Source organism: Emydura macquarii, unplaced genomic scaffold (assembly GCF_026122565.2).
Source record: "Emydura macquarii macquarii isolate MOO-44397 ecotype Brisbane River unplaced genomic scaffold, CSIRO-AGI_Emac_v2 contig_1451, whole genome shotgun sequence".
Lineage (NCBI taxonomy): Eukaryota > Metazoa > Chordata > Testudines > Chelidae > Emydura > Emydura macquarii.
In genome coordinates, this window is record NW_027131588.1 from 20,690,174 (window position 1) to 20,707,892 (window position 17,719).

Here is a 17,719-nt window from a genome sequence, read left to right on the forward strand (position 1 = left end):
ATATACTAATACTGCTGTGCTATGCATTTCTACTGCAGTTCATTCTCAATACATTGTAAAATAATTCATTCCCTCAAGGGCCCCTCTAGAGAACTTTGTGAGTTATGAAAGGCAAGCAGCATGGGGCTAGTTACAGATTGAGTGAAATCTGCTCTGAGGACCACCTGCTCCAGAACACAACATTTCTTCCGCCATGTGGGTTAAAGGGAAACCTGACACCATGATTATGGTGCTTTTTAAATTTAATTTGCAAAATAGACATGCAGCGGATAGAGCTAATACCGCTTTATCCACCAGGAATTATGCATCTTCTTCAAAGACAAGCTGTCTCCAGAACTAACTCATTGAGGACAGAGGCAGATTGAGATTGCAATGTTAGTCTATCAGAAATGCAGGGGGGGAAGTGTGTGAGATTTATAGGACACACAGTGCCAAACTCGAGAGTGAGAAGAGAGAAAAAAAAACTCCTGGCAAAACCATGTAAATCCCTTGTATCACAGGGTTTGCCTGAGAATTACAATGTACTTCCATCTCTAGCAGTTTGTTCAGAGCAACTGCAGCCATCCAAAGCTCACTTTACCTCAGCTGGGCACTAAGTGTTACTTCAGAACTCCATGATGATCAGTTCTGATGTAGCTGCTACTTAAAGAAGAAGTGCCAAGCAGTATGACCAGAGCAATTATAGACAGCACAGGCTCAGTCTCTACAACTACCCTTATAATTCAATTTCCAACATTCCATTAGCCGTCGTGGTCGTAATAAGCTTTGCCGGCAGGAGCTCGGGCAGACAAAATTGCTTTTCATTTCAAATTAATGCATTGGATTTTTGAACCATAGGACGTCTTCAGAACAATGGTCTTACTTTCAGGAAGAAATGTTTTAAAGGGGCTAAAAAGAGGGCAATATGGATAAAAGCTATATAGATTGAGCTAAGTTCAGAAGGGAGTCTAAGCTAATGGAAGTTACACCTTCCCGCCCCTTCAGCATGCATGTATCACCTGCTGAGACCCACATCCACTTAACTTAGGCTTGGTTTATACTTAAAACTTATACCGGTGTCGCTATTTCGATGAGGGGTGAGAGTGTTTTATTGGTATAGCTGGTGTCATTTGGGGAGGTGGTGTTACTATATTAGGAGAAAAACTCTGTTTGGCATGTGCTGCATCTATACTAGGGGCTATGCCGACATAGGCTCTGCAGTGTAGACATAACTTTACATGTTATAGAGTCTTTGAACAACTACAGCCATGCCTGGATTAGGTTTCCCCATAGGGTTGATCACAACCAGCCAGTATGATACACTCTCTACAGTAGATTAAATGTCCTGGTAAAACGTGTTAGCCAATGCTTTTAACACATGACCTATTTAGTTAGACTAGATATGGCCTATGTTTAACTGAGCCCAGGGGGTTTTAACTCACACACTGAGGGACAAGGGGAAAGGAATGGATTACCATCAGGATTTATTAACAGTTGTTCACTTTTCATTAGCACCTTGGGGCCCCATTAAACAAGATGTAACAAGTGGGTGCAAACAAATAGAAGGAAAGAGGGAAGGAAACCTGGAAAACAGCATTAGGCGCACACATTACGAATGAGCAAGCTATGTGCACAGCTAAATGGATTCGGATCAGTTAACTTTTTTTTTTTTTTTTTAATTACAAGATATAAATAAATGAGTAAAATAACCCTTTGAAATCCTTTCTACCTAGTTGTTATGGTGCACAAGCCATCATAGTTATAGGTTGGGTTGATTGGCAGTCTCTGCTTTGAAGAATCAAACTGGACCTGTAAAACCTAACACCACAATGGTGGTTTTCCTCTTTCTTACTTTTAAAGGCAGGCAGGCAGTCTTTGGGCTCCTTCCTGTTACAATGGAAATTACATCATCACATGCCTGGGATTAACAGAGAATTTTGGAGAGAATGCTTATGGCTTTTATTATATGAATTCTGCTCCTGGATGTACATATGGGTTTCTGATTAACATGTGTGTAATTTGTACATATATCGCTGAGGGCAGAACTTGTCTCTCAGAGATCATAATATCAGATTTCGTACAGCACCTTAAAAGAAATTCTTAGCTCTTCTGTAGCACTTTTCATCTGTAAATCTTCAAACACTTTACACAAGAAGATCAGGGTATCATCCCTAATTTACAGACAAATATACTTACCCACTGTCACACAGCAAGGCAGTGGAAGAACTAGGGTTGGAAGTAAGGACCCCATTACTCCTAGTCCTATTGTCGGTCATCCAGATTGCACCCTCTGCCTAATATGGTGCCATATCCTGAGCAATCCTGTGTAACTCATCAGAAGTCACCTGGACAAATCTCAGGATGGAATTTATCTTCGTGTACAGTGAACATTCTGATAGCAATAGACAGACGGACAGATTAGATTACACTACTGCAGTATCTGCAGCATTCCCCAGGTATTCCCTCCACTAAGTAGAATGGAATATAATAAATACTTCAGATCCGAAGGTAATGTCATCTAAGACAAATTAGAAACTTATTTCGGGCAACCAAATAAAAGGGAGTATGCTAATAAAATTTGCGAATGACACAAAGTTGGGAGGTATTCTCAATACGGAGAAGGACCAGAATATCATACAAGATTATCTGGGCAACCTTGAAAACTGAAGTAATAGACATGAAATAGGAGTAATAATTTTGGCTATATAAGTAAATGCATAACAAAGAAATACGTTGTCTATTGCTGTGCTATGCCTTTCTACTGCAGTTCATTCTCAATACACTGAGATGGAAGTGGGATGAAATTTAATAGTATTAAGTGCAAGGTCATGCATTTAGGGACTAACAACAGGAATTTTTCCTATCAGCTGGGGACGCATCAGTTGGAAGTGACAGGAGGAGGAGATAGATTTGGGCGTATTGGTTGATCACAGGATGACTATGAACCACCAATGCGATGCAGCTGTGAAAAATGCTAATGGACTAGTGGAATTCCTCAGGGATCAGTCTTGGGACCGATCTTATTTAACCTTTTTATTACTGACCTTGGCACAAAAAGTGGGAATGTGCTAATAAAGTTTGCATATGACACAAAGTTGGGAGGTATTGCCAATACAGAGAAGGATCAGGATATCATAAAGGAAGATCTGGATGACCTTGTAAACTGGAGTAATAGAAATAGGATGAAATTTAATAGTGGGAAGTGCAAGGTCTTGCATTTAGGGACTAAGAAGAAGAATTTCTGCCATAAACTGGGGACACATCAGTTGGAAGTGACAGAGGAGGAGGAGGACCTGGGCGTATTGGTTGATCACAGGATGACTATGAGCTGCCAATGTGATGTGGCGATGAGAAAAGCTAATGCAGTCCTTGGATGTATCAGGCAAGGTATTTCCAGTAGAGACAGAGAAATGTTAGTACCATTATTCAAGGCACTGGTGAGACCTCATCTGGAATACTGTGTGCAGTTCTGGTCCCCCATGGTTAAGAAAGATGAATTCAAACTGGAACAGGTGCAGAGAAGGGCTACTAGCATGTTTTGAGGAATGGAAAAGCTGCCTTACAAGAGGAGACTCAAAGAGTTTGGCTTGTTTAGCCTAACCAAGAGAAGGCTGAGGGGAGATATGATTGCTCTCTATAAATACATCAGAGGGATAAATACCACGAAGGGAGAGGAGTTATTTAAGTGCCAATGTGGACACAAGAACAAATGGATATAAACTGGACATTAACGAGTTTAGGCTTGAAATTAGACCAAGGTTTCTAGCCATCAGAGGAGTGAAGTTCTGGAACAGCCTTCCAAGGGAAGCAGTGGGGGCAAAAAAAACGTAACTTGCCTCAAGACTGATCTTGATAAGTTTATGGAAGGGATGGTATGATGAGACGGCCTACAACAGCATATAGCCAATCTGCAACTGCTAGCAGCAAATATCTCCAACGGCCGGTGATGGGACACTAGATAGGGAGGGCTCTGAGTTACTACAGAGAATTCTTTTCCAGGTGTCTGGCTGGTGGGTCTTGCCCACATGCTCAGATCCTCCAGGTCAGATTGGCAGAGACCCTGTGGGTTTTTTGTCTTCCTCTGCAGCATGGGGCACAGGTCACTTGCAGGTTTAAATTAATGTAAATGGTGACCTCTCTGCAACTTGAAGTCTTTAAACCATGATTTGAGGACTTCAGTAACTCAGACAGAAGTTAGGGGTGTATTAGAGGAGTGGGTGGGCGAGGTTCTGTGGCCCACAATGTGCAGGAGGTCAGACTAGATAATCATGATGATCCCTTCTGGCCTTAAAGTCTATGAGTCTAACCACTCTAGGTTTAAAATGAAGGCTCAGAAAATAAAAATGAACAGTATCTGTGACCGAATGCACAGCTGTATTCACACCCTACACTGTAGTGTAATAATCTTTGTACAAAATATGCCTTGTGAGGTATCATTTGAAAACTAATAACTCACTGGTGAATAATTTCATGATGGAATGTGTGTAGTAACATTATATGTAAAGTTATAAGCATAAGCTGAAATTACGTCTAAAATGTGTTTACCAGACAAGTCTGAGTAAACCAGTTTTTCAAAGACAAATGACAAGCTGACGCCTCTAGCCAGGGTGTCGTTAAAATTGATAGGCAATTACCTACCAAGTGGCCATTCTTTGGCAAGTAAGGGGAGCAGGAACAAACAGATCTATATCTTAGCAAACAAAAGCATGAAACCTCTTTCACCCCAAGACTCCATGTCTCCAGCCTCACAGAGGGAATGAATTTTATTTAGGATTAACCCTCTGGAAAATGCATTTCTAAAGGGGAACTGAACTATAAAAGTGAGAGGCAAAAACACCACAAGTTCTCTCTCCCTCTCCATCTTTCTCTCTTTCACCTAAGGAGACAAAAGAAACAGCTTTTGGGAACAGATCCTGTCCTGAGAGTTTGGTCAGCAATGTTACTGGGAGCATATGGTGAAGGATTTCATCTTGAAGCAAGTCTAGTTTAAGTTTTAGTACTAGGAAGCATTTTATCTTTATTTCTCTTGTAACCATTTCTGACTTTAATGTCTTAAACTTATACTCACTTGAAACCTGTCTCCTTGTAGTTAAATAAACTTGTTTTATTCTTTAATCAAACCTAATCCATTGTTGTGAACTATGTAGGTAATTCCATATAGGGGTGGCATATAGGTTGGTATATTGAGCCTCTTAGAGGGGCAATGGACCTAATATATCTGGATTGCCAAGGACAGTGCTGGACAGTGCAGAACATATGCTTTTGGAGGAAACTCTGGGACTGGGAATGTGTTGAGGTCACTGGGCAAGCGGTAACCAAGTCTGCTGGAAGCCAGAACGTGACTGATGTGTGGTTGGTAGACTACAGTTATACACAGATACTCAGGGGGTGACCTGCATGCTTGAAGGCTGTTTGTGAGTGGCCCAAGTGGGAGCTACAGGACCAAGGCATTGTGTGGTACCCAGGTTTGAAGGGCAAGGGTGACACAGCGCCTCACCAGTCTGGATTGTACTCCGGAATGTCATAATATCACATTATGTAGTATTATTATTAATATTTATTATTTAACGTGTATATTGTTGTAGCGCCTAGAGGACAACCATTCTAGGACCTCACAAACATGGAGTGAAACATGGCAGTCCTTGCCCGGAAGAGCTTATCGCAATATGCTTAAAGCAATGCAAGTAATTTCACACATAAATTACACAGTTCTTTTAATTAAACATCCTTGAGCTCTGATAGAACTTATAGGTGCTTGATGGATTGGAGCATGGAATTTTAAACTCTCCTAGTGTGGATGGAGCGTGTCTAAAGATTGTAAACCTCTTTGTGTTCTTTATGCTGATCAGCACAATACCGCATCAGCTAATTATTGTTTTCCATGGCTCTGATTAATTCTAGGAGGCCACAGGCAGATAGCTAACAATAGTCACCAATTCTTCCCTGCCCATATCTCTTCCACACACATGCCTAAATTGTACTTAAATCCAAAGACTGTTCAGGAAAGAATCAGACCATTCTGAATTGTATTCTCTCTCTTCTTTCTTCCAGCCACTTCTACATCTACTACTGGGACAAGTCATCTTACGAAATGTGACATAAAGCAGAAAGCCTTCTGTGTCAATGGGGGAGAGTGTTACATGGTCAAAGATCTTCCAAACCCTCCCCGATATTTGTGCAGGTAAGAAGTCTTTGGCTCATTTCAGTGGTGCCACCGTGTTTCTTATGTATTTTTTCTCAAAGTCACTCTTTAATCTCTGAACAATTCTTTCTCCCACAAACGGCCCAGCAGATACTTAATAAAAGCATTAGATGCATCTTCCCCTTTGTGTAGCCGTGTTGGTATGAAAACTATCTAGTTATTGAGAACGACACCTTGTAACGTTGCATTGTTAGCTTGGGGTATAACTTGAGTTTTACCCCTAACATGACTCCCATCCAGACACACAAATCTCTAGCTCAAGTTTAGGGCTTGAGCCAGCTAGCTGGTTGGGGGGCAGGAGGGGAGGCAGAGGGAATGAGGGAAGGGGTTGAAGTTTGAGTGCTGCTGACACTCGGGGTTTCTCTGTCCTGCGGTCACGGGGTGCTACAGCAGCTCGGAGAGATGTACCGGAGCTAGTTTTAATCTCGCTAGCTCTGGCCAAGAGCGGGGAAGCCGCTTGATACCCTTGAGCGAATAATGCGGTGGGGATGCAGTAGCGCAAGTTACAATAACTCATCAACTGCTAAGCCAGTCACTCTGCGGGGCTAATCTGGCTGCTCTGGGGAGCTGAAGTGTACTTTCACGGCGCAGTTGCTCTCACTGGGGAGCTAACCTAGGCCAGTGGTTCTCAAACTTTTTAAATGGAGCCCTCCCCCTCCCCCCGGTGGAACTTTATGTCACTGTTGTGTCCCCTCTTCCCCCGAACACCCCCCCACTTTCAGAAAAAAACAGGGAACCAGGGCTGCAGCAGCAGTGGGGGGGAGCAGGGGCAGGGGAGCGGGAACCAGGGCCTGCAGCAACTCCCAGTCAGGAGTGGGACCAGAACCAGGTTGTCTTGCTCCCCAGTGGGAACCCTCCCGGGAGCACACCAGAAGGATGAGCAAGAACATTCAGAACATTTCATAACAGCCCAGTGGCTTTGCGCATAACATATTTGCTATGTGCACAACATTTTTACTATTAATTGCTATTGCACTGTTTATTTTAATGTCACCTCTTTTTCACTGTATCTCAGGACATTTTTTAAATTGCCAGATCTCACAATGTTTGCACTTTATTATTGTAATTTTTTTTTTTAATTTTAAATGTCCCAGGCACACTTAAATGTTTTTGTTTGTTTGTGGAGACAAGAAATAACTGTTAAATCTAGAATCAGAATGAAAACAAAAATAACTCCCACATTTTTGTGCTGGCCACTTTTCTGGGTGGCAAAAGAAATATCTGGAGAAGTCATTACCATGTAAAATCACAGGGTTTGATTCTTATTTACACTAAAGTGGTGGAAAGGGACCTCACTGTAAAGGAGAGCCAAGGTCACAATTACTTTGCAATGCTTCGGCTATGTCTCTTGATATTTACCAGTGCTGAAGCTGTTTATACTGTAACAAAACAAGACAAATGTTTCTGGGATACAGTGACATGAGAATCGGAATTGTGTTTTAATGAGTGCATACTGCAAATCTGAAGAAACAAAATAGCATTATTTTCTTGCATGGTTAATGATACAGATGTTTATTTTTAAGTGGTAATTAAAACAAATATCTGTCAACTATATATTGCTTCCTTCTACTGTGATAACAAATCTTTTTCCAGAATATGTCCATGGAATCAGAAAACTTGAAAGATGGTACTTGCTCATCATATTTTCTGCCTCAGTAGCAAGTTCACATTTTCCATATGGTTCATCTGTTGAGAGCAAAAACAAAAACGTTAAAGCATGAACCTCCTTGTTCTCAATTGTTTATATCGCTAATAAAAAAACATGACTCAGATGCACAGTAACCATGGAATTTTCCAGGCAATGTCTCTGGTCATCTAAGCCCCTGTGACTTCCTTGTGAATCTATCTCCTATTGTTAAAATCAGAGGTTGTGTGATCAAAAGTGATTTCCACAAAACTGAAGGTGTAATAATAAACACTGTGTCACATTTTGCTTTCACTGATACTGGTATAAATTTTGAGCAAATTGATTGTTTTACAGATGTTTGTTAGTTACCGGGATTTAGTTCTGAAATGTGTATATATCTACAATGTACTGTACCTGAAATGTGTGTATAGCTACATCTATAGTGGCACAACGTTGTATACATTTCTTTTTTGTGTAATTTAGTAGACTAAACAGAATAATCTGAAAGTCTAAAAAAGAGGGGTTGGGGGATTTTTTTAATGAGACATTGGGTAAAACTTTTAAAAGTGCCTAAATGAGAGAGGAGTCTAAGCCCCATTTTGAAAAGTGATTTAAGCACTTGAGCCCAGGTCCTCAAAGGTATTTAGGTGCGTAACTTCTATGGGAGATTGGCACCTATATACCTTTGAATATCTGGGCCTTGGAAGCCGACACCTCATTGGATACGTCTACACGGCAGTTTAACACCCGAAATCCACTTTGGGCTTGCAGGGCTCAGTCTAGAGTCCAAACTCTGGGACTCCACAAGGGGGAAGAGTCCCGTGAGCCTGAGCCAACTGGCCTGGGCCAACCATGTCCACACAGCGTGTGTCTTTTATTCCAGTGTAGACGTACCCATTTACTGTCTTTCAGTAAGGCTGAGGGGTCTGTCTATGCTGCAATCAGAGACGTGATTGCAGCTCGAGAAGGCCTATCTGCGCTAGCTTTAATCTAGAGAGCATGGCTAAATATAGCAGTGAAGACACAGGGGCACCGACCCTGGTGTGGGCTAGCAATGCGACTCCATATCTAGGGTCCCGGGCAGCCTTGTCCAGCCTTTGTTGAAGCCCGTGCTACCATTGCTCTTTTTAGAATGCTAGCTAGAGTCAAGCCGAACTGCGGCCGCACCCTTGGGCTTCTCAGTGCTTACATCACTTTTGAAAACGGGTCCAAGGGTATGTTTACATGACCACGGCACAGCTGCAATGCCGCAGCTGTGATGTTTCCTTCATCGACGAAACAGGTTTGTCTGTCGCTGTAGTTCATCCGCCTCTCCGAGAGGCTGGTTAATGGAAGAGTCCTTCCGCTGACCTAACCTTCTCTATAATGGATGGTAGTTTGACCTAACTATGTCGCACAGGGCACCACATTTTTCACAGCCCTGCGCAGCGTATCAAAGGCAATATCATTTTTAGATGTAGACCAGCCTTCGGCTTCTAAGTCACGCGGGTGCTTTTGAAAATTTTACCCAAAGTCTATCACAGGCACCAGACCATGTGGTATTCTAAATAAATACAGTGTTGTGAAAAGGAGAATGGTTAGCAGCTTTCTCTTATTTCTCTTGTCTGTATAGTATTCATTTTTTGTCAAGACCTGTTTTGAACACTTTCCATAATCCATTTTTGACTATGCTAATTCGATATTTCCTTACTAGCAAATCACATCATTTGTGTTTAATTTGCTGTTGCTACTCCCTAAAAGTGATTTATGCTACAGTCTCGGTGGTTGAAAACAATGCTTCTTTCTAGCACATAGACGTTACTTAACCTTGCTTAACAGCAAAGGAATGAATTTCGTATTTTTATAATTTTCTATATCCTTCTCATTTGCAAATGGAATGGGTAGAGTAGAAATTAATTAATGTGATGATCCAGAAAACAGTTAATTGGGGGGGAAAGGGAAGCTTAGCACAATGCTAACTGAAAGGTTTGCCAAGTCTGAGTAGGTCAAGAGGCAGTATAGTGTTAACAGTTCTGAACTAAGCAATTAAAGATCCAGTGTTAGACAGAGAGAGACCAGCTCCAAGTAGCGGGTTGGAGCAAGCTCATGAAGTGTTTTAGAAACAAACAGAAGTCTAACTGACATAAATAGAACTTAATTTCAATATGTCAATATAATTTGATTTAGCATGAAGGTAAAAAGGAGATAAATTAATAGAGCACTGAGAGTGGGCTGAGTAGATAGGAGAAAAGAAAATGGACAAGAATTTAACCCTGTGGGACTCCATGGGAGGACCATCAGAATCATGTTCTCAGGAAACCAAAGAAGACTGTGTAGCTGTGGTGGCCACGCAGAATGAATTCCCGCACAGTGTCAAAAGCTGCATCGAGGTCAAGAAGGATGAGGAAGAAGGAAAAGCGGGCAGCAGCGGAAAGGAGGTCATGGACAACATGGGGAAGAGAAATTCCTTGTCACACCCAAAGTGGAATTCATATTGTGTTTTTCCGAGGATGATGATGTGTATGCCAGGTGCCTGGAGAGATGAGAGGAGACTACTTATGTCTACCCCCCTGTTAGTTGTTTGTTTGGCCTACCTTTTTTTCCATTCCACAGATATGTTTAACCATAATTGCTGCCTTGAACAAAGCGTTTAAAAACTAAGTAAAGAATTCAAAGCATGGACTTGCAGGTAGAACGTGCTATTAAAGAAATAGCAGAGTCCAGAGTATTTCCAGTAGGTCCTGCAATGGACATGATTGTTGAAGGCAAAGTCAGAAATTATTGCCCCAAACCATGTCGTTAATTGAAAGAACTTGGTGTGGCTCCCTGATCAGTGTCTCAGGAATAAACAATGAACAATCCATTTGTACTAGAATGGACTTTTTTTTTTTAAACGGCACAGATGTTCTCCAATAACATTTCATTTTGTTAAATTTTATGCAATTATAATTTTCCAAGGACACATTTTTTGTTCATTATATTTTTTCATTCGGTTCTGCCCACCCCCGTACCCCAGAAGTCATTTAGAGAATCTCCGTGTTCCGTGGGAAAGCAAATATCAGTCTACTAGTTCAGTGGTTTGGTGTTATATTGCTTATCACGTTTTTGCCCTTTAGGTGCCAACCTGGATTCACTGGAGCAAGATGTACTGACACTGTGCCCATGAAAATCCAAAACCCAGAAAGTATGTTAAAATAATCTGAACTTTGCTTTCTCCCCAACTACAGCAACAAAATCACTATTACTTGGTGTTTTCACCGTTCAGCTGGAATTGGCTTCCTTTGGTTCTAATTATGGCTTGATTCTCTTAAGCTTTAATCTGTACACCATGGCATTATCAGCATCAAAAATGTTTCTAGTTTGTGTGATTTTTAACTGGAGCCTTTTCGTCCTTTACAGAATTTTTGTTGTTGGTGTTTCACTCTGCCAACTTTCTTGGTTGGTGAAGTGCTCTAAAGTGTTACTCTAAAGGAATATGTAGGCTGAGATGAATGTTGTACAGATTTCATTTCCTAGCCGCCTTGCGAACAGTACATTGCAAAAGAGATTTGGAAATTTGGAATGGTGAATTTATCGCATCCTGAAATATACTTTGATCTGGATTGGTTTTTGGCGTCTGCAAAGCAAGTGGGCTGCTCTCAACATCTTGAGCCACTTTGACACGCTAAACCAAGATTCAGTTTCTGAAGGTGAACTCACCAAGTCAAATCAGTTCACACCGAAGGAGCTTCTTTCTTAGTGTATATTCACCTCTTCTCTTTTCTCTGTTTTCTCTACCATTTTTTTGTTTTTCCTCTCAGGTGCCCAAATGAATTTACTGGTGATCGCTGCCAAAACTACGTAATGGCCAGTTTCTACAGTACGTCCACTTCCTTTCTGTCTCTGCCTTGATAGGAGCATGCTCAGTCAGTGCTGCTTTCTTGTCGCTGTATCTTTCCTCAGATTTTTTTTACCTGTAACTAGCTTTATTGCCTTAGGCCTAATATTGATTGCCTCTGCCTGTTGCATGAAAATGATAACAAAAGCAATTGCGGTACTCTGTTGGATTTGTTGGCACTGAGGTTTTGGGCATTTGAGACTTAGGAGCATTCTGAAATTAATATTGAATTATGTCATATGGAGTTGTAGCTGACAAGTGAAGTACATTAAAAGTCTCACTTTTTATTTGCTAAAAGAAATTAATCACAGCACTGAAACAGCGTTCTGTTTCTAAAATCTTTATGAACAAAGTTCCGTTAGAAAAAAAGGGATATACTTAAATTGCCTTGGAAAATAAAAGGTAAAGACAATTTACACGCTCCCGGTGTATCAAATGAACACACTCAAACAGGAGTGAGAGCTTTTTAACATTTTATTATCCAAACATTTTACATTTCAGTAGGAAGAAAATTACATGAAAAAAGAGAAGGGGGAGGGACATAAATGATGGTGCTTGACATTTCTTATTTATGGGGGACAGGTGCAAAAGATCAAGTATTTCAGAGCCAGAGTAAATAACTGAAGAAATGTGCCATGTAGGCCCCTTTGGAGCACTACACACACACACACACACACCTACACACACACACACACACACACACATCTGCCCACATGAAACAGCCTGCAGGATCGGGGCCTTAGAGACATAGTTGCATAAGCTTCCTCTCATTATTATTTAATAGCAGAAAGTGTAAAGTATGTTGCATATTTATTGTGTGCCTTCAGACATAACAAAGTCAGATGTAAAGTAGAGGGAAATTGCCTGGCTTTTACATTTTTAATGTGCATTCACTATTCATAATTAATTTTTGCTGGCATCCCACTGCACTATGCTGTAAAAGCAGTTCTATATGAACTATTTTTTGATGGATCACTCACTTGCATTGAAAGATTTCGGAGACTGTATGCTTGCTCCGTTTAGATTTCCATTAGTACATAGGCTAAAAAGCTGTTAGCACACACTGGACATTTTGGAGCCCTAATAGAGGCATAGGTCTTCTTTTACATCAATGAAGGAAGAATGTGCATACATAATTCATATTGTCTGTCATGGGAGTTACCCTTGCAAATCCCCAGGTCAGTGGCAGGAGATCAGACTACACAGCATTCTAGTATATATTTTATCCTAAGTTTTAAAAGGTTTATTAGTGCGAGTTATTTTTAAAATGTCTCGTTCACGTATAGATCAAAAGGCTAAAATACCGGCGTAGGCTGTGCATTGCTTTTGTTACCTGATTATTAGATTTCTAATTAGGGATATGACTTTATTATTTTGAAAAATAAATGTTCTAGGCTTTCAACAAGTGTTAGAAGAACATTTATAAAATAAAGTGGTATAAAGGCTAAGTTAGGCTTTTCCCAAATTAATTCAGATGGAGAACCCTAGGAGACTCAGACATGAACTGCAAGTTCATTTTTTCCACCCAGAAAAAATATATATTTAGAAACCTAGAACTGGAAGGGACCTCAAGAGGTCATCTAGTCCAGTCTCCTGCACTCATGGCAGGCTAAGTATTATCTAGACCATCCCTATGGTTTTTTCTCTCTTTTTTTTTTTTAATGCTTGGGATTTTTAAACTGGACTTCGGGTGGCAGGTTCCCAGGCTGTGATTTTCAAAAGCACCTAAGATCCAGATCCTCCTAACCCCCTATGGGGATTAGGCACCTATGCGTGCAGTATGTCTACACTGCAAAACAAAAAAACCCACACACACACAGCACAGCGGCAGCGAGTCTCAGAGCCAAGATCAACTCACTTGGGCTTGTGGAGCTTGCGCTTCCAGAGCTGAAAATAGCAATGTCGGCTTCCCACTCAGGCTGGAGCCCAGGTTCTGAAATCCAGCACCAGGAAAGGGTCTCGAAGCCCAGCTGTCAGCCCCAGCCTGTAGCATGAGCCCAAGTCAATTCACCTGGGCTTTGAGACTTCCTGTTGCGGGGCTTTTTTTCTGTGTAGACATCCTGGGAGGAATTGAGGCACACAAGCGCATTAAAAGTCAATGGGACTCCTGTCTTTAAATCACCTAGTACCTTTGACAACCTCGTTGAAATTCAGTGGGTGTGTGCAGAGCCCCTAACTACCTATCTTGAGATACTTTGAAAATCCAACCTATTTTATTTTATTCTAGCACCTTCCACAGGCACTTAAAATGATGCTTCTGGAAGGAATCCAGGGAGAGCACATTTATATTTAACCAGAAAAATCAATAAAGCAGCATTTATGATTTTTTTTAAATTATTTTTTTACAACCAAGTATAGATCAGGCCATATGATTAAAAAGGGAACTTTGCCTGATCAGAAGAATTTAACATTATATCTGAGGCTGAAAGGCAAGAGATTTTTCTGGACCACATACACTGAGCAACTGATTTAATTCAGTTTAGTCGGGCAAGCTCATATAGCCAAGCAGATGTTAAACAAGGCCAGCACCAAGAGAGAAAGAAAAACGTGAGCTACATAGTACTATCCAATTTCAAGCAGATTTTCTTGTTGATTCCAAGAAGGAAGTTTGCCTTGAAACTGATGGTTCAACAGGGCTCCATACAAAGACCTATGGGTTAGCTATTAAAATCCTGATGTCATTTTTCTGTTAATAAAAAGTAAGCTGTAAATATTCAACTCAAAGGGTGGGATATTTAAAAGCATTGGCCTCCCGGGGGTTTGACAGTCAGTGGAAGCCGAGCAAAGGCAATGCTGAGTGCTTTTGAAAATCCCATCCTAAGCTTACACAGTTTACTCCAGTAAGAGGTTGTCTAGCTAAGGAACCCTGGATTGGACCCACCATATGCAGGTGTTCCTACAAAAATATACCTCTGTAAAAATATTGTAATAATCAGACTGCATTAATAAGAAAGGTATTTTGATAGATATCTTTGTTAAGGCAATTCCCCCATTATTAATAGTTTTCCCTTCCTTTAATGGAAATATGTAAGTAGAGGGGGGAAAAGTTGAAGAAGCATTTTACACCACTGAGGTTACCCAAGGCCATTTGTTTCCCAGTTCATGATCATGCTTTATCATGGTTAAAGGGCCTGGCACTGCAAGATGACAAGTGACAATTTTCCTGTCTTGCAATATTTACCGTCAGGATTGCAAGTGGGCAAAATTTCCTACCATCGTGAGGGAAGGGGAATAAGATGCACAATTGATTATAAGAGTGACAGTTAACAACTGGTGTAAGTGTGCTATGTCCCATGTCCGGATCAAGCAGAGATTGGATGTTTTTCTAAAGATCTGCTCCAGGGAATAGTTTGGGGAAGTTCTGTGGCCTGTGTTATACAGGAGGTCAGACCAGATGATCACAATGGTCCCTTCCGGCCTTGGAAACTGTGAAAAATCTGGGGACCCCTGTAGCATCCTTTAACTGAGCCCAGAGCAGCAAACCCAAGTACAGTCATCTTTCTTCCCCGTCAAACTACTCTGCCCTGCCAGATGGGGAGGAGGTTGATTTCTGGAGGACAGGAGACGGTCAGCAGGGAACATGTGCAGAACTAGTGTACATATTTTTTCCAGGGATTCAGGTTACATCCACAGCACTCAGTCAGCATGCAACAGGTAGCTTTAGCGCATAGGCACAGGTAAGCGTCTATCCTTTCATCCTGCCCCTGGTGGCCTGAGAACCCCACGCATGGGTGCCTGTTTAATTGCCAGTCTCACAGTAGATTGTACGGTACGGCCACTCTGGGAATATATGGTCTATTTTTGTGTTTGTGTGTGTACACTAGAGTGTACACTAAGGGACAGAATGTGGGAAAGACACCTGTGTTCCTGAAGGCAAGCCCTGCAATACACATCACTTAGTAAATCTGGTCAATGCTAGCCTAACTACCTTTGGCTTACTAGCTTTGATCATTTTTTTTTCATGGTTGAATAATTTTTCATAGTTGAATAATAGATCATGAAAAGTATGAGACTCTTCTGTCATGTAACCTTGAGATCCGTCCTGCCAGTAAATTACAGGGGATGATGGGCAATGTCTGAGTAAATCCTGACATACTGTAGTGACAGCTACAGCTCTCACTGGGATTGCTGTACAGTAACTTCCGTTTTTACATATAAATTATATTTTAGGTTTTGAAATTTGCAATGGGTAGAGTTACTCTAAGATCATACAGATTTCCAAAATAGCCCCACTGGCTCCAGATGTATTAGAAGTTTTCAGGTGAAATTTGCAAAAGTGCTTAGGTTACTTAGGCTCCTAAATCCCTACTGATGTTTAATGGAACTCGGGTTCCTAAGTGGATTTAGGTGCATTTGAAAATTGTATCTTTCATCTCATCCCAAGGTTAAAGTCAAAGGCTGCATTTCTTTCAATCTAAATTGCCTACTCAGTGCTCTGGAAGGTATAAAACTATATGAAATGTGTATGATGGGGAGGATCACTCAAAAATGAACATTGACTGTCTTCTGAAGTTTAAATGAGACTTAGGGAAACATTTTTAAAATGCCTTAGGAATCTAAATCCAATTTTCAAAAGCAATTTAGGCGTGTAAATCCTTTTGAAATTCAATGGGACGTACGCTATGAAGTGCCTAAAGCCCAGATTTTTAAAGGTATTTAGGCACCTAACTCCCATTAAAATCCCTGGGTGCTAGACACCTACATACCTTTAAAAATCTGGCCCTAATCCACTTTTAAAAATGGGTCTTAGACACCTACGTCATTTTTGAAAATTTTACCCTTAAACTATTTTTTTTAAAGTTTCTCCAACATGAAATCACATCTACAGTGGAACTTAATTATTTAAAATAATCTTTGTGTTTCTTTTTAAAGCACATGGGCAGAAAGTCAATTCGGAAACATATTGCATATAATGAATATCCGATAACAACATTAAATAGGAGGGGATGCAAAGTGCAGTAAGCTCTTTATCAAATGAAAAGTGTTGGGGTACTCTGATTTCTTTTAATCAAAACAAGAGACTGGAGCTATGAATAGCAAAGATAAATTAGAGCTGAATGCCGTCTAAGAGCAGAATGAGTGATGCATGTTTCCTCAGCATGTTTTCTTTTTAGGGCTTAGGGCCAGAGTATATTCCCATTTTAAGTATCTATTTCCACTGAATTATTTGAGATAGAAGTTGCATGATATGAATGATGTCTGTTGAAATTAAACTACAACCGGGCTTAGCAGTCTTACCTATAAAACAACATAAATGTGGTAATATATATGCATGAGCATGTCACTAATTTTATTGAAGACTTAACCAAGCTTTCTGTGCAACTAATGTGTATCGTTAGCAGTGTTCATGTAGGCATGTAGTACTGGCTCCTAAGAAAGACATCTGGGTGGATTCCAATTTAACATTTTAACCCTTAAAATGTTACTGATTGGCAGGGAAAGAATTGTGCACTTCACTCTCGCCAAGATGTATAAGCTAATTGAGTATCTGCTTCCTTCAAAAACTAGGGTTAGATTCCAAACTTCATCATAAACAAAAACATAGCAAGCCAGAGCTAACCTGGCTTAAATGTAGCCCAGTGGGGAAAGAAACCTATGTTGTTGGATTTGGATGGATTACAGCTTCATTATGCAACCCAGTTAGCCAAAGCACGGAGTAGGTGAAATCCTGGTCTTATTGAAGTCAATTGGAATTTTGCCATTGATGCCAATGGAGCTAGGGCTTTTATCCAGCATTTTTTAGTTCTACAAACAGTGGTCTCTGTCCAGAAGAAAACAATCTCCTCCACCCATGGAACTTACATGGGTCTCCCAGAATACGCAACCACAGAGAAATCTGCATTCCCCACTGGTGCTGGCTATGGAGTGCTAGATTAGACAATAGATCTTATCAGGGTGACCTCTCCCCCACCCCACCCTACACACAAACATCTTCCTGCAAGACTGGGTTTTTGCCTTGGATGCATGGCAGGCCGCCAAGGGATTGCATGGCCTAAGGACAATGAATGTGTCAGATCCTCAGCTAGTGTAAATGGGTGTGGAATGCCATTGCAGT

At 40.9% G+C, this 17,719-nt stretch overlaps 1 protein-coding gene across 5 annotated transcripts in view; it reads left to right on the forward strand.

Annotated features, from left to right (window-relative positions):
* Positions 1 to 17,719, forward strand: part of NRG1 (neuregulin 1) — a 213,322-nt gene that overhangs the window by 173,176 nt on the left and 22,427 nt on the right. For 3 of the 5 annotated variants that reach the window (XM_067553304.1, XM_067553301.1, XM_067553302.1), the window contains 2 exons: positions 6,031 to 6,160; positions 11,588 to 11,646. In XM_067553304.1, the coding sequence (XP_067409405.1) occupies positions 6,031 to 6,160; positions 11,588 to 11,646 (189 nt within the window). Of the gene's footprint in view, positions 1 to 6,030; positions 6,165 to 10,903; positions 10,972 to 11,587; positions 11,647 to 17,719 lie in introns of those variants that run through there. The other 2 variants (XM_067553303.1, XM_067553305.1) reach the window with 2 other exon arrangements.